The 15,707-nt window shown below is 52.5% G+C and overlaps 1 protein-coding gene across 3 annotated transcripts; it reads left to right on the forward strand.

Annotated features, from left to right (window-relative positions):
- Positions 1–6,813: 6,813 nt before the first annotated feature.
- On the forward strand, positions 6,814–12,717 carry CNN1 (calponin 1). 3 transcript variants are annotated; one of them, XM_019744825.3, is made up of 7 exons: positions 6,814–6,972; positions 8,915–9,036; positions 10,645–10,711; positions 10,803–10,940; positions 11,123–11,233; positions 11,727–11,873; positions 11,956–12,717. In XM_019744825.3, the coding sequence occupies exons 1-7, from the start codon at positions 6,910–6,912 to the stop codon at positions 12,199–12,201; spliced, it is 894 nt and encodes a 297-aa protein (XP_019600384.1). In that variant the 5' UTR covers positions 6,814–6,909; the 3' UTR covers positions 12,202–12,717. The 3 variants fall into 3 exon arrangements, with proteins under 3 accessions (XP_019600384.1, XP_019600385.1, XP_074194234.1); XM_019744826.3 differs by lacking the exon at positions 6,814–6,972 and adding an exon at positions 7,972–8,476; XM_074338133.2 differs by lacking the exon at positions 6,814–6,972 and adding an exon at positions 7,982–8,003.
- The last annotated feature ends 2,990 nt before the right edge of the window (positions 12,718–15,707 follow it).

Below are 15,707 nucleotides of genomic sequence, written 5' to 3' on the forward strand. Positions count from 1 at the left end.
AAAATAGCTTGAGCTGTGTGGCAATTACATGGTATATATGTATGTAAAACTTCATTGAGCTCTCCATTACTGTTTGTGCATTTTACTTTAATATTTCAATTTAAAAGTTTTAAAAAGTGATAACTGATTCGAGCTTTAATTTGTATAGTTTTCTCTATACATTATATACTTTAAAAGTCTATTTAAACACTTTACATCCATTAGGATGGCTATTATCAAAAAAGCATAATCTAACAAATGTTAATGAGAGTGTGAAGAAGGTAGTACCTTTGTACACTGCTGATGGGAATTTAAGATGGTTCAGCCACTATGGAAAACAGCACAGTGGCTCCTCAACAAATTAAAAATAGAGCTACCATATGATTCAGCAATTCCACTTCTGGATATATACCCAGAAGAATGGAGAGCAAGGACTCAAATAGTTACACACCTTATTCATAGCAGCATGATTCACAATAATCAAAGCAACTCAAATGTCCATCGACAGGTGAATTAATAAAATGTGGTATGTACATATAATGCAATATTATTCAGCTTTAAAAAGGAAGGAAATTCTGTCCTTTTGTGAAATAAACCAGTCACAAAAGGACACATACTATGTGATTCCACTTATATGAGGTCCCTGGAGTAGTCAAATTATCATAGAAACAAAAAGTAGAATGGTGGGTGCCAGGGGTTAGGAGAGGAGGAATAGGGAGTTAATGTGTAATAGAGACAGAGCTTCAGTCTTGGAGGATGAAAAAAGTCCTGAAGATGTATGATGGTACACAACATAAATGTACTTAATACCACAAAATTGTACACGTAAAAATGGTAAATTTTGTTATAAACTATACCATAATTTTTAAAACGTCTACTGAAAAAAGATAAGTGATAAGAAATTAGGTCAGATTGAAGTAGTGAGGGAGAGCTCCTGGGCTCCCGGAGAAAGCTTCAGTTTTAGGCTGTTAACCTAAGTGGACTAGCACATAAAATGAGGGCTTGGCAGTAGCAAAGGCTCTAGGCAAGGATAGTTATCTGCCCCCATTAAGAAAGCCCTTTCTGCAACACTTTGGCCTCCATGACGCAGGACACTGGCAAGGGGACGGGAAGATACACGCAGCCAGCTTAGGATGCCTCAATGACTGCGCAGTGGCAGCGCCTCTGCCCTATCAAGATTCCTGTGATTGGCCGATCTGAGACGGGCTTCAGCCAATCAGCTGTCGGTCCAGGAGGGCTTGCGCACCCCGCCCCAGCACGTTGACAGCCACGTGGACAGCTGCTGGGCGCACCACTGCCCTCTGTCACCCAGCGCCTACCTAAGGCGCAGGAGCAGTTAGCGTCGCTCAGCTGGGGCGTGGGTGAGGGCACTCGTGGTTGTTGGTGGGGTTGCCATCTGGCAACCTGGCGTCCATTCCCCTCTTGAGGCAGTTACGGCTTTTATTTTCTTATCTTCACAGACGTAGTCATTCAAACAGCAGCCTTTACATATTTTTGTATTTATTAACAGAGACCACAACGGTATATGTTAACTTTGCAGACCGTTTAACACGCAGTCCTCAAAACAACCCTGGAGAAAATGGCAGCTTCACAGTGGAGGGTCCTGGCAGAACCACCTTAACCAAGGGACCAAGGTTAACATCACCAGCAATGACTCATAGTGACATCATACGCCCCCTCAAAAGGGAACATCACCTCTCTGGTATCCCACTATCCTTCCTAGCAATGCAAAAACCTCAGTCTGATCAAGACAAACCAAATTGAGAGGCAATCTACAAAATTACAAACCAGTACTTTTCAAAAGAGTCAAGGTCATAAAAGTCTGAGGGACTGCCACAGACTGGAGAAGTCTAATGAGACCTGACAACTAAATGTAATGAGGAATCTTGGATTGTGTCCTGGAACAGAAAAAGGATATAAGTAGGAAAATGAGAAATCCAAATCAAGGCAGCCTGTAGTTTATTAATAATATTGTAATAAGGTTAATTTCTTAGTTTTAATAAATGTACTATGGTTATGGAAGATTCACAGCAGGGGCATCTGAGTGAAGGGTATATGTGCTATTTTTGCAACTTTTCTGTAAGTGTAAAATCATCTCAAATAAAAAGTTAAAAAAAATAAACCTATGAAGCAGTCACTATTAATATGCCTATTTTCCAGAGGAGGAAACAGGCACAGAGAGGTTAAGACACCTGTATAAGATCACACAGCCACGAAGCATCAGGGTGTATCTCAAACCCATGGAATATGGATCCGGAACCCCACTCACAACCACAGCACCACAGTGCCTTTCTTTAAATGAAACAAAGTGCTGCATATTCTGCCTTCATCTTTGTCTATCTCACTTGTTCCCTGTTGATGAGCTATAGGGTGACTTGTTATTAAAAGGCCACTGTAAGAAATGTTCTTGCACATATGTCATTCTTCACACCTACATTTGCACTTCTTAGGACTATCCAAAAAAAAAAAAAAGATTGGCTGGTTCAGAAAGTAGGTAAGACAGAGTTCTCCAGAGAAATGGAATACATATATATATGTATATGTATATGTATATGTATATGTATATGTATATTATATAATATATATAATATACATTATATATATATATATATATATATATATATATATATATATATATATATATATATATGATTGATTGGTTCATTGTAAGGAATTGAGTCACATGACTATGGAAGCTGAGAAATCCAAGATCTGAAGTTGGCAAGCTGGAGACCCAGGAGAGCCAATGGTGTAAGTTCCAGTCGGAATACTGCTGGCAGGCTAGAGACCCAAGAAGCACTGATGTTTTAGTTCCAGTCTGAAGGCAGAAAAAGACCAATGTCTTGAAGGCACTCAGGCAGGAATTGTCTCTTAACAGAGGGTCAGCCTTTTTGTTCTATTCAGGCTTCCAACTTGAATTGGAAGAGGCCCACTCATATTGGGGAAGGCAATCTGCTTCACTCTGTTACCAGTTCAGATTGTTAATCTTATCTGAAAAACACCCTCACAGTCACACCCAGAAGAATGTTTGACCAAATATCTGGACACCCTGTAGCCCAATCAGGTTGACACATAAAATTAACCATCAGAAAGGACACTTGTCATTTTGAAAGCTATTGACAAATTGCTCACTCTCATCAACAGTGTCGCCACAGCCTTGGTCAAGTGTTCTGATTTTCATCCATCTGATTGTCACCTGTCCACTTTTTTAAAATGCTCTTTTGTTCAACTAGATGTTGCAAAGCTCATGGCTGGACAAGGGAGTGGGCAGCTGTAGAATGGCCTGGAATAACTGCAGCCACAGACTGTGACCCAACCCTCTCTCCATCATCCAATTGGTCTGGGGAGGGTTGGAATGCAAATGCAAAGATGACTCCCACAACTGTCCTCTGCCAAGGAGATTCTAGGAAACTACCTTTTGTGTGTGGTTAAGCACCAATATTTTAGACAGACATGGGTTTGAGTCCTGGCTCACTCCTTTAATTTTATTTATGAACTGAGAATTGTTTGAGCACCTGATGTGTACAGGCACAGTACTGGGCACTTGGGACAGAGCAGTGAACAAGCAAAGCCCTGCCCCCATGGGGTTTCTCTTCTTATAGTATGAGATAAATAATAAGCAAATAGGAGATGATAAGAAAAAGCAGGGAAAGGAGATAGCGGGGAGGTGCTTTATAAAATCACTGGAGGTAGACATTTTATGCCAGGTGCAAATACAAGTGAACAGCTCCTCTCTGTCACACCCACCCTCTCGGTCAGTCTGGTGGGAGGGGATGCTATTATTTTACAGCAGGTGGTCAGAGAGAGCCTCTCTGAAGAGGTGACATTTGAGCAGAGGAAGTGAGGAGAGGCCATGCCATGTAGGTATCTTGCGGAAATGTGTCCAGGTAGAAGGAACTGCCCGTGCAAAGGTCTTGTGGTAGGAGCTTGCTTAGCAGTCAAGAAATACATGGGAAGGATCTGGGAGCAGTGTGGCACTGGGAGACTGGCTTCGCCTCTCTGAATCTCGAGTTTCCTTATCTATAAAGTGGGCCTAAGAGTTTTCACCAAGAGGGTGGTGGTGAGGATTAAATGAAATTGAGCCTGGCACAGTGCCTGCCATGGAGTGAGCCCTCCAGAAACAGAAGCCATTAGGAACAACAGCCTCTTCCTCTTTTCCGGAGGGGAAAGCTAGGTCAGAAGAGAACAGGGCTGCCAAGGTAGGCAGGTGCAGGGGGAAGGGCTTGCGACTCTTTCCCGGAGACTCACAGGTACAGAGGGTGTGTGTGTGTGTGTGTGTGTGTGTGTGTGTGTGTGTGTGTGTGTGTTCTGAAAGTCAGGAAGGTTTTAGGGGACTCTTATTAAAGATGAGAAAACGCAGGGCTTTTCTTTCATGACTAGCCTGGACCCTTTGGACAACTGTTCTCTACAAGATCCCATCTTTTCATTTAGACGGGAAACCTAGGGGCTGGGGCCCGGGAAACACGAGATAGGAGTTGAGTGGACTGCACACCAAGCAGCCAGTGATAGGGGAGTCCCCTGGGGTGGGGGGCCTCGGGACGCCATCAACCCTCCTCTCTGTCTCTACTCTCATTTACCCAGCAGAGACACACACACACACTGAGACAGAAACAATAGACATCGAGAAAGAAAAAGTGGTCCAGAGATGTGAAACAGAAACAGCGACACAGAGATGCAGAGATACTAGAGGAGACATGGCAGGGGAGAGAGAGAGAGACAGAGGCAGTGTGACAGGCAGATTCATGGAGACACAGAGAGACAAAGGGTGAGACAGAAAAAGATTAAGCGACTCGGAGGGACAGACACAGAGCAACCTAGAGGCAGAGCGTAAGATACAAAGACACAGACCCAGAATTGGAGGGACAGGACAGACCTAGAAAGGGCCACCCTCTAGGGAGACCCCCGGTTGCCCTGTCGGGGGGTGCGCCAACTATTTCTCCACTCCGCCCCCGTCGTGCCTGGGCCGTGACTTCAGAGCCGGCGCGGATTCTATAAATGGCCAAGCGGCCGCAGATCGGGAGGCAGGGCCGAGTGAGTCAACGTTCACGTCACCACCACCGGGTCCCTGCCAGACCCTCCCCCCGCATCCTGGGCCGCCAGGGGGCGCGGGCCAAGAGCTCCTCAGGGGCGCGGGTCTTCACATGCGCAGTAGCGACCTGTGGCCCGCTGAGGGCTGCTCCGCGTGGGTAGAATACCGGAATCTGCGCGTTCGAATCCTGGCTCTGCCACCCTCGTGCTGTGTGATCTCCGGGAGTCGGGTCCTCCTCTCTGTGCCTCATATCCACCCCACCTCATAAGGCTGTTGTGAGGAATGAGTTAACAGATCCAATGCATTTAGTACATAGCAGGAGCTAATTGTTAGCTCATTTATGTATTTTAGTGTATCTTCAACATATCATTACACGCCAGAATTTGTCTAGCCCAGTCGATCTCAAATGGGGGAGAACGGCCCCCCCACCCCCGATCATTTGGCAACGTCAGGAGATATTTGTTTGTCAAGACTAAAGGGGTGCTACTGGCATCTGCTAGGTAGAACCCCCAGGATGCTGCTTAAAATCCTACAATGCCCAGGACAGCCCCCTACCACGCAGAATTATCCAGCCCCCATGTCAACAGTGCCAAGGTTGAGGAACTTGCCTTTGCCTCTTAGCATTAGGGGCAGGGACCTAGGTTCAAATTCTGCTCAGCCACTGGCAAGCAGTGTGATACTGAGGCAGTGATTCCACACTCCCGTGCCCCAGTTTTCCCATCTTTAAGTTGCATATAACAGCGTCCACTTCTGAGAGTGCTGTGAGGATTGAGCTGATAACATGCACAGCGCTCGGAACAGGGCCTGATATAAGGGCTGCTGTGATATTAGTGCATCACAGCTGTGCCCTTAGCATGTGACCAGCAAATTGCATGTCCTTAACATATTAGTGTATGGCAGGTGATGACATGTCATCCAAGTGTCACTAACAAGGTCTTGACATATGTGGCATAATGTGGGCATGACACCCCCACCCCAGTGGTGCAGAGGTAAGGTCTGGCCAGGAGGAGCTGCTTGCAGGTGTTCCCTCCAGGCCAGCCTGGCGGGTACAGGGATGTATGGGGGTGTCCAGGGCCTGGAACCTGTTAACACAGTCAGGATACAAAGACACAGACCCAGAATTGGAGGGACTGTGTCTCAGGCAACCCTTGGGTAGTTGGAGAAGGTAAGATCCGGGATCTCTGCTCCTCCAAGACCTTATGAGGGGCAGGAGGGGGCAGAAATTGGTGCCAGATTCTCAGCAGAAATACTGCTATTCCCTGAGTCTTTCCCTGTGCCTGGCACTGGGAAGGCATGTCGGAGGCCTTTTTCTTCTGATCCTCACAACACCCTCATGAAGCAGGCACTGTCATTAACCCATTTTACGGATGTGGCAACAGAGAGAAGAAGGGACTTGCCTACAGTTATGGACTGTTATGTCTGGAGTTAAACCTAAGGTGGTGCTTGCTAAACTACCACGTGTGGCTGTCCTGCCTCAAAGCTGGAGAGAGACATGGAGAGATGGCATCAGAGACACAGATAGCCTCAGAGACAGACACAAAGAGTCTAGGAGACCCAGCCAGGGCCCAATGAACAGTTGGGGGTGGGGAGGAGTGAGGGAAAGGTTGGTCTCTGTCTGGCTAAGCACCCCCTCAAAGAATAACCCAGGCCGCCCCTCTAGGTGGAAACAATGACACAATCAGCTCCCAATACCAAGGCCCTGACATCACGAGGTGGGGGTGGCCGAGGTGGGGGCGTCCCGCCCCTTGGCAGGCCCCTGCAGCCAATGGGATGGACTTGGAAGAGGCCCGGGCCGCCTCCGGAGCTTCAAAACCGTGTGAGGAGGGAAGAGGGTACAGACAGAGCCTCAGCTGCTGCCCAGTCCTCAGCACCACTGTCACCACTGCCCACCACTGGCCAGCATGTCCTCTGCTCACTTCAACCGAGGCCCCGCCTACGGGCTGTCAGCCGAAGTCAAGAACAAGGTAGGGCTGGAGTGCCTCCCCTGGCCTGGCCTACATGCCCTGCCAGGCAGGAGGCCCCACTCTTGGGGTTCCCTGGATCCCCTCCTGCCTATCCCATGTGACTTAGAACCTAAGAGGGAAGAGGGACAAGTGTGCCGCAGGGGCTGCCTTCCTCCCCCTCCTGAGCATCCCAGAGCCTTCAGCTTTGGTTGGGGGGTGGAGTGGGGGGCACATAGGCAGCCACAGTAAACAGAGGGAGTTGTTCCATTCTGAAGACACCACTTGATCAAAATCCCCTGTTAACTCTTTGTTTTTATGGCGCCTGGGGGAGGACTTACTGATCTTCCCTACTCCCCTAGCAGGACAAAGAAGTTGGGGAGTACTTGAGAGCTGGGGTTCCTGGGAGGTGAGGCCCAGAAAGTGTGGGAGATCTTGAAGGAATAAGGAGACAGCTGAAGAGGGCAGAGAGTGGGCATTAGAGATATGGCAGGAGTCTCCTAATTTTGGAATTAAGAAGATACTGAGACACCACTTCCATGCTATGGATGGGTAGACTGAGGTTCAGAGAGGAGAGGCAAGCAGCTAGGGTCCCTTTTGTAAGGGAGGTGTACAGCTAGGATCCTGAGCTCACCTTCTTCACACCAGAATGGGGTCAGCTTCTCTAGGGCAGTACATTTGAAGTCCCCAACCCACTGGAATGATCCCTTGAGGCCTGCCACGAGGAATCCCAGCCCCATTTGACAGAGAGGAACACTGAGGCAGAGGGTGGCTTTTACCAGGGTTCCACAGAGAGGAAGTTGGGAGCTGGGATTGGAACCTGGGTCGGGAATCCTCGTGGCTGGAAGAGGGAGCAGGTGGGGGGGCGGGTGCTCAGGCTGGAGACACATCCCAGCACCACCCCCCCTTTCAGAGCCGGCCCCAGAGCTCAGCGGAGCCGCCGAGCCATATAAGGCGGCCTTGGGGAGCCCGGCCCGCCGGGCCGCGCTATATAAGGGCCGGTTTGCTTTATAAATCCGGCTGGTGGGGAGGGGGATGGCAGGGCCCCGGACCAGGTGAGGGGGCCGCCCCCCTCACCTCCCCCTCCCCCAGGAGGGGCAGCCCTGTCCTCCAGTGGCTGGGAGCCTGTCTGGGCTGGGGGAGAGGGTTCTAGAGAAACGAGATTCTGAGAGCCTGAGACAGAAGAGAGACAGATGTGGGGGGGCAAGCCAGGAGCGAGATAAGGCTGAGACGGGGATGGAAGGGCAGAGGGGGGAGACAGACGAGCTCCACTCCCATCAGAGGCGGGAAAACTGGAGTCCGAGTTGAAAAGTGACCCAGAGATGGACGAACCATGAGCCCCACCCCCAGCCAGACATGGAGAGATGGTGGGGACGGGAAGACAGGGCCAAGGGAAGACAGGCATAACTGGGAGACAGACAGAGGACACGGGAGATGGGGAGAGAGACAGGGAAATACAGACAGTGCACAGGGCCAGGAGTAAGACAAAGACAAGCCCAGACCCCCAGCCAGAGCTGGAGCCCCAGAGGTGAGGGCCTGGAGCAGTCCTCTGAGAGGCAGCATTCAGGGGCACCCTCTTAGGTCTCCTCCCCCACTGCCTGAGGCACCCAGTCTTCCAGCAGGGGGGTGAAAGGGGGCAGGGCCAGGGGAAGCAAAGCCCCAAGTTTGGCCTGGAGGGGGAACCAGGAGGCTAGGCGCCACCCCCCAGCTCAGAGTATCCCCCTCTCCACCCACCCTTGTCTGAATTCTCTGGTGCCAAACCTCAGAATGCCCGGAATGGCCCCCTGGGCAGGTGCCATCTCAGTCCTGGCCCTGAGCCCCCTCAGCTTACCCCACCCCCAACTCCCATGGACACTGTGGCAGAACTACCTTAGTTGGGAAGGAACAAAGAAGGATATCAGGCTTAGGGAGGGAAGCTTCCCCCCACCTGCATCCTCACCATCATGTCTGTGTCCCCCACCCCCAGCTGGCCCAGAAGTACGACCTCCATCGGGAGCAGGAGCTTCGAGAGTGGATCGAGGGGGTGACAGGACGTCGCATAGGCAACAACTTCATGGACGGCCTCAAAGATGGCATCATTCTTTGCGAGTGAGTGGGACACTGGTGGCCTAGACTCTGCCTAGGGCTGCTCCCCAACTTGGTACTCATCTCTCCCCCTCAGTCCCTCCTGGGTTGGGTACTTTATATCTCAGACTTTGAAACAGTCCTCTCGAGGTGGCAAATAATCATTGTGCCCATTGAACAGGAAAGAAAACTGAGGCTCAGTTAGGTAAAACACATCACTCAAAGTCCCACACTGTTCCAACGGAAATGTCTCCACATTCTAGCCTCTTAACCACCATGCATACAGGGCACACAGGCCCATTTAAGGCCTCTAGTGTCCCAAGAAAGAGTGGTCACAACTAAAAGACAATGGGGAACAACGGCTGTCCATCATGGCTTGGTGACACGAGGGATATGCCACAGTAATTTAAGAGGGCCCTGATTGTCTACCTGTCTCAGAACTTAAATCACTGAGGAAGATGCAACCCCTCACAGCTCCCAGGTACAACCTCAGCCCTAATGCTGGGCGGGAGGGGCCCTGGGCCTAGCAGAGGTCCTGTCTGCATCTTGGAGTCTGACCCAGGGCAGGGTAACCATGAGGTGGAGTGTGCCCTTGGTAAGGTTCCGGAAAGTGCAGCCTAGGTACTAGGAAGGGGGAGGTGAGGACGGGAGAGTATCTTTTTCTACCATATCCATAGGGAACACGGAAGAGGGGGACATGGGGAACAAGGAAGGGGGGGACAGCCTGGCGTCCCAGCTCCGACAGGGCTTAGGGAGCAAAGAGTGCAGAGCCACCCACCCTGTCAGTCCTTCATGCACCCAGCATTTATGGAGCTTCTGCTGTGTGCAAGGTCTAGATACTGGAGATATTGAACAAAACAGCCTCAGAGCTCACATGGAGCTTCAGACCTAGTGGGGGATCAATCGAGTGATCAATGAAATAATCACATACTTGCCTGTGGTGGAAAGCGCCGTGGAGAAGTCAGTGGGGAAAGATAGGGGCTGGGCGGGGTGAAGGGTTGCTGCTTTGTATAGAATGGTCTGGGAGATGTTTCTGAAGAAGTAACATTTGAGCAGAACCTTGATTGGAGTGAGGGAGGGAGCAGGGTGAACATCTGAGGGAAGAATGGGCCAAGCAGAGGGGACAGCCAATGCAAAGACGCTGAGGCGGAACGTGCCTTGCGTGCTCCAGGAAGAGCTAGGAATGGCCAGCACAGAGTAATTCGGGAAGTGGAAGGAGTTAGCTGGGGGCCGATGACTTGGGGCCCTTTAGTCATGCTAAGGAGTTAGGAAACCATGGGAGCATTTTGAAGTGGGGAGTAACTGGAATTGTTTTGAAAAGGCCATTCTTGCTGCAAGATGAAGGGTCTGGAGGGGACGAGGTGGAAGCTGGGAGCCCGTGGGGAGGCCATTGCAAGAGCCCAGGAGAGAGACCCTGGGGGCTCAGAGCAGTGTGGTGGGAAGCTGTGGTGTTCTGGATGTTTTCAGAAGGCAGAGCAAGAGGTTTTGCTGAGGGATTGGATGTGGGGGTGAGAGAAGACAGAGAGTCAAGGAAAAATCTGAGGGCTTTGCTTATGCCCGCGGAAGGGTGGGTTTCCTAAGCCGCGGAAGGAGGGAGTTCTGCCACTTCTCTCTCCCACTTCTTTCTTATAGGTTCATCAATAAGCTCCAGCCAGGCTCGGTGAAGAAGATCAATGAGTCAACCCAAAATTGGCACCAGGTGAGCCCAGACTCTTTTTAACTCTTTCAACCCCTGGCCACAGCCCCTCAGACCTCCCCCCAACCACCTCCTACCACTGACTCCCCTCCAGCTGGAGAATATAGGCAACTTCATCAAGGCCATCACCAAGTATGGGGTGAAGCCCCATGACATCTTTGAGGCCAATGACCTGTTCGAGAACACCAACTACACCCAGGTGCAGTCCACCCTCCTGGCCCTGGCCAGCATGGTGAGTGCGGGGCAAGGGTGGGTATGGGGCAGGGGTGTGGTGGGCAGTCTGGGATAGGATTTGAGTGGGTCCATTGCTGTCCTTGAGCCCAGGGTGGGTGGGAGAGGGAGAGCAGGTGCTAGGAGGGAACCCTGTAGCCCAGTGGCTTCCTCGCCAGTCCCTGCCCACCCCTCCACCCCCAGGCCAAGACGAAAGGGAACAAGGTGAACGTGGGGGTAAAGTACGCAGAAAAGCAGGAGCGGAAATTTGAGCCGGAAAAGCTACGAGAAGGGCGGAACATCATTGGGCTGCAGGTACTGCCCCTTCCTCACCTGGGTCTTCTGCTGCTGAGCCAAGGCGGGAGGTCAAGGAGGCCGGGAAAGCGGCCTGGTCCCTGTAGGCTTTGGGGGACAGTATTATCTGGCCTTAACTAAACTATATGCCAGGCACTGTGTTCTAACTCCATACCCTAACTCACTCCTCCAACTCTAAAGGGTGGGTACTGTTACCATCATACCCTTTATACAGATGAGAAACTGAGGCCTAGAGAAGCTAGCTCACTTGTCAGGATCATCAAGGTGATGAGAGGCCAGGCTGGGACTTGAACCCTGGAGGTCAGGCCCGGGTGCTCTGGGCCACTTACTGGGCTGTGATGCACTCTCTCTGGGCCTCAGTTTCTGGTCTGTAGCCCCAGGGTGGACACAGTGCCTTGCTAGAGGGCTGTGTGTGCCCACTGATGTCAGTGTGTCTCATGGTGCGTGGTGAGGCTCTGTAACTCTTGAGGTGACTCTCCTTCTGGCTCTGTAGATGGGCACCAACAAGTTTGCCAGCCAGCAGGGCATGACGGCCTATGGCACCCGGCGCCACCTCTATGACCCCAAGCTGGGCACAGACCAGCCCCTGGACCAGGCCACCATCAGTCTGCAGATGGGCACGAACAAGGGAGCCAGCCAGGTGTGTTGGGGGACTGTGGGGTGGGCTGGGGGGGCCCTTGCCCCTCTCCGTGCCCACAGCCTGAACACGCTGTCTTCTGCAGGCCGGCATGACGGCGCCCGGGACCAAGCGGCAGATCTTCGAGCCAGGGCTGGGCATGGAGCACTGTGACACACATAACATCAGCCTGCAGATGGGCAGCAACAAGGGGGCCTCACAGCGGGGCATGACGGTATATGGGCTACCACGCCAGGTCTATGACCCCAAGTACTGCTTGACGCCGGAGTATCCGGAGCTGGGAGAGCCTGCCCACAATCACCACCCACACAACTACTACAACTCTGCATAGGGCCCTGCGCCTTCTGCCTTCCCCCCAGGGAGGCCAGCTGCTGCTCTCAGCAGGGCCCAGCCCGGCCTGCTGACCCCCGCCCCCTGCATGGCGCCCTCCAGCCCCCTGGCACCTGCCTACAGGGTTAGCATTTGTGGGGAGCAAACTGGGAGGCTGGTGGGGGGGAGGGGACCCTCCTCCCTGGATTGCTGCAGGGTCCAACATCGATCGAGCTGGGTGTTCCCAACAGCACCCAAAGGACGCACTGAACAAAGCTACCCCAGCTGTCCCCCCACTCCCTCACAGTGGGTCCCCCCAAGACAAGAAGCCTCCCCCCCAAGCGAAGCCCCCAGAGCCCAGGCTCTGCCCGCCCCCACCACATTCCCTCAGTGGGAGCCAACTGCATGCCCAGAGACCCAGCGGACACACGCGGTTTGGTTTGCAGCGACTGGCATACGTGGATGTGACAGCGGCGTTTGTAACGCGAGCACTTTCTTTTTCTACTTCACTGGAGCACAATAAATGGCTGTAAAATCATCTGAGGACTCAGGTGGCTCTGTCCCAGGGCCTGTGTGCCTTGCTCAGATATGCACCATTGCCCGCACATACATCTGCTCAGGCACATACACTCACATGCACCCTAAGATACACACACGCAACTCACAGCCACTCGACTGGACCCAGGACAAGCATGCACTCACACACGCACTCACCACTTGGTACGGTGTGCACACACTCTGCAGCCTTAGGTGTACAGATACACACATGCAGCACACACTCTTACATAAAAAGACAACAATGCATCCCCTCACATACGTACACAATACTCACACATGCTCCATGCTCATGTACCTTCCCTGGGAGCCTATGGGTTGCGGTGAGAAAGAACCCAACTGCTGAGACAGACTAGATGGGACCAGGTGACCTTGGGAGAGTCACTTTCCCTCTCTAGGCCTGTTTGTTCATTTGGAAAGTAGGGACAGCAAGCAGGGGGTCATGGGGAAGCTTAAACGACACCTGATGGGATGATATTTGGCACCGACCAACGAGAATGGACAACAAGCCGGGTCCTGGACGCCCCTGTGGGCAGGGGGAGCCCTTTAGTCCTGGAGTGGATTGTGGGGGTGGGGGAGAGGGCAGTGGGGGAGGATAGGCACTTCAGAGGCCCAGGGCAATAGCCCTTTACCGACTGGCATAGAGCATGCGCCCAGCTCATTCTGCCCTCTTAGGGCTCATTCAGGTCTTGCCTGCTAGCCCAGGACCTTACAAGTCTGTGGACAGAGCCCCAACCCTCCTACATTTTCAGAGCGGACCGTGTTCTGTGATGTGGGCCCCAGCCATCCTTCTTGCAAGCCACCATTGCAGGGTTCCAAGGAGAGGATGCAGCCATGCAGGGGTCACAGAGCAACCTCCTCCCCTTCCCTCCGCAGGGCAGGGGACAAGGCTGGAATGTGGGGACCTACAGAGACAGACACCAGACAACCCACATACACAGATGCACAGTCCCTGGGGCCTTGTAAACCAGATTCCAGGCGCTCTTGGCCTGGCTACCGTGAGCCCTGCTCCCCCATGGCCAGCACGGGAAGCCATACTGAGGAGGATCCACGCCTGGCCCTGGGCCCTGCCTCCTCAGGAAAACAGCACCATATTAGCACTTGGCCTGTGAGACCGGGGTTGGCGGGCCCTAGATGCCAGAGGAATGAACCCCCTTTCCCTGGACCCCGGAGGAAACCCTCCCTACCATCCAGGCTGGTCTGCCCGTGTCTTCTGGCTTCCGCCTGGGCCAGTGTACCTTACCTGGGCCTTGGAGGGGAGGTGGGAGCAGCAGGAAGGGGCATGTCAGGGCAGGGCGGACCTCTGGGGGCACACACCAGACCCAGAGGCTGGGCCTGGTGGTCAGGGCTTCCAGCCAGTTCGGCATCTTCCTTGGCTATTCACATCCCTCACTACCTAGGGTAGGTTTCCGAGTTGGTCAAACCATGCCAGGCACCATGCTAGGCGTCTCCATCCTCAGCATGGCCCCGGGAAGAAGGTTCCGTCGTCCTTCCCACTGTACCAATGAGAAACTCAAAGCAAGAAGAGGAGCTGGGTCTGCCCCCCACTGCTGAGCATCAGGACCTCCACACCCAGGAGCCCACCTGAGGGCACCGTGAGTGCCTAGGCACTTACCATCAGTCATGTTCAGATGCGTGCTTTTCCCAACACTACCAAGCAATGAACTCAATTTTGACACTGGCCACTGGGAGACAGCGTCAGATCCCACAGGATAAGGGGCTGCTCCTATAAGGCGGCCTCTCCCGCCCGCACTGCAGGTGCCAATTCCAAGTCCAGTTTGTCATCTGTGCTTTGGACCAACTGGTTACTGATGGGGGTGGCCCACCAGCCCCTCCTTGGGTTTACTTTACTAGTAGCTCACAGAACTCAGAAAAGCATTTTATTTATTAGATTACGGTTTATTGTAAGATATGTCAGGAACAGCCAGACGCGTGGGGCAAGGCGTGAGGAAGGGGGTGGAGCTTCCATGCCCTCTCCCAGCCGCTCCGCGTGCTCACCAGCCTAGCTCATCAAATCTTGTTGAAGTGTTGTTGTTTTTTTAAATTAAAGTTTATTGGGGTGACAATGGTTAGTAAAGTTACATAGGTTTCATGTGTACAACTCTATTACAACACCTACAAATCCCACTGTGTGTTCACCACCCAAAGTCAGGTCTCCTTCCATCACCATATATTTGATCTTGTTGAAGTTTTTAAGGGAGCTTAATCAGTAGCCACCCACTTCCGCTTCCCAAAGGTGGGTAGGTGTGGCTGCCATTCCCACTCAGTAATCACTTGCTCTTTCTGGTGACCAGCCCCAACCTGGGTGATCACTCAGGAAATTTCAAAGGTTTTAGGAGCTCTGTGCCTCAAACCAGCCCAATATTTACTGTAACACACACCTGCATCTGGCACCACCTCCAGCCTTCAAGACTCTTCACCACCCTTGGACAAAAGTGCCTTTTGTGGACTCTTACTCCTCGGAGCTCCCTGTCCCCTACAGCCCCCAGGAAGCCATCAGCTGTTCCCTCAGCCTGAACCCTGGGCTGTGAAGCCAGGTCTCCCAGGTTCAAGGCCCAGCTGCACCACCCTCTGGCTGTGGGATCTTGGGTCAGTTTTCTCATCTGTGGGCCTGAGGCACGTGCCTCACAGGGCGGCTGTTGGGACACGGCATAAGGCAGGCAAGCCTGAGAGTGGTCGGGCACAGGGGGCCCTGGAGCATCACCTCCTTCAGGCCAGGAAGGCTGCCCTGACCCCCGCCCCCGCCACAGGTTCTGTTGGCCCCGTTTCTCATTGGGACTAAAGACTTGCCCAGATGTCTGTGGGTTCCTCGATGTCCCTTGTGCCCAGCACTGCCCTGGTTTCATCATGAATGCTTGTCGAGTGGATAATATTGGACAGTTTGAAGGACTGACCAAACCCCATTTCCAAAGGCCTGGCCAAGTTAGTCTCTCCCTCCCCTCTTGTTGAGCACCGGGGGGTGACCAGAACCCA

Source organism: Rhinolophus sinicus, chromosome 15, assembly GCF_057876585.1.
Source record: "Rhinolophus sinicus isolate RSI-liver-muscle chromosome 15, RSI-T2T, whole genome shotgun sequence".
NCBI lineage: Eukaryota > Metazoa > Chordata > Mammalia > Chiroptera > Rhinolophidae > Rhinolophus > Rhinolophus sinicus.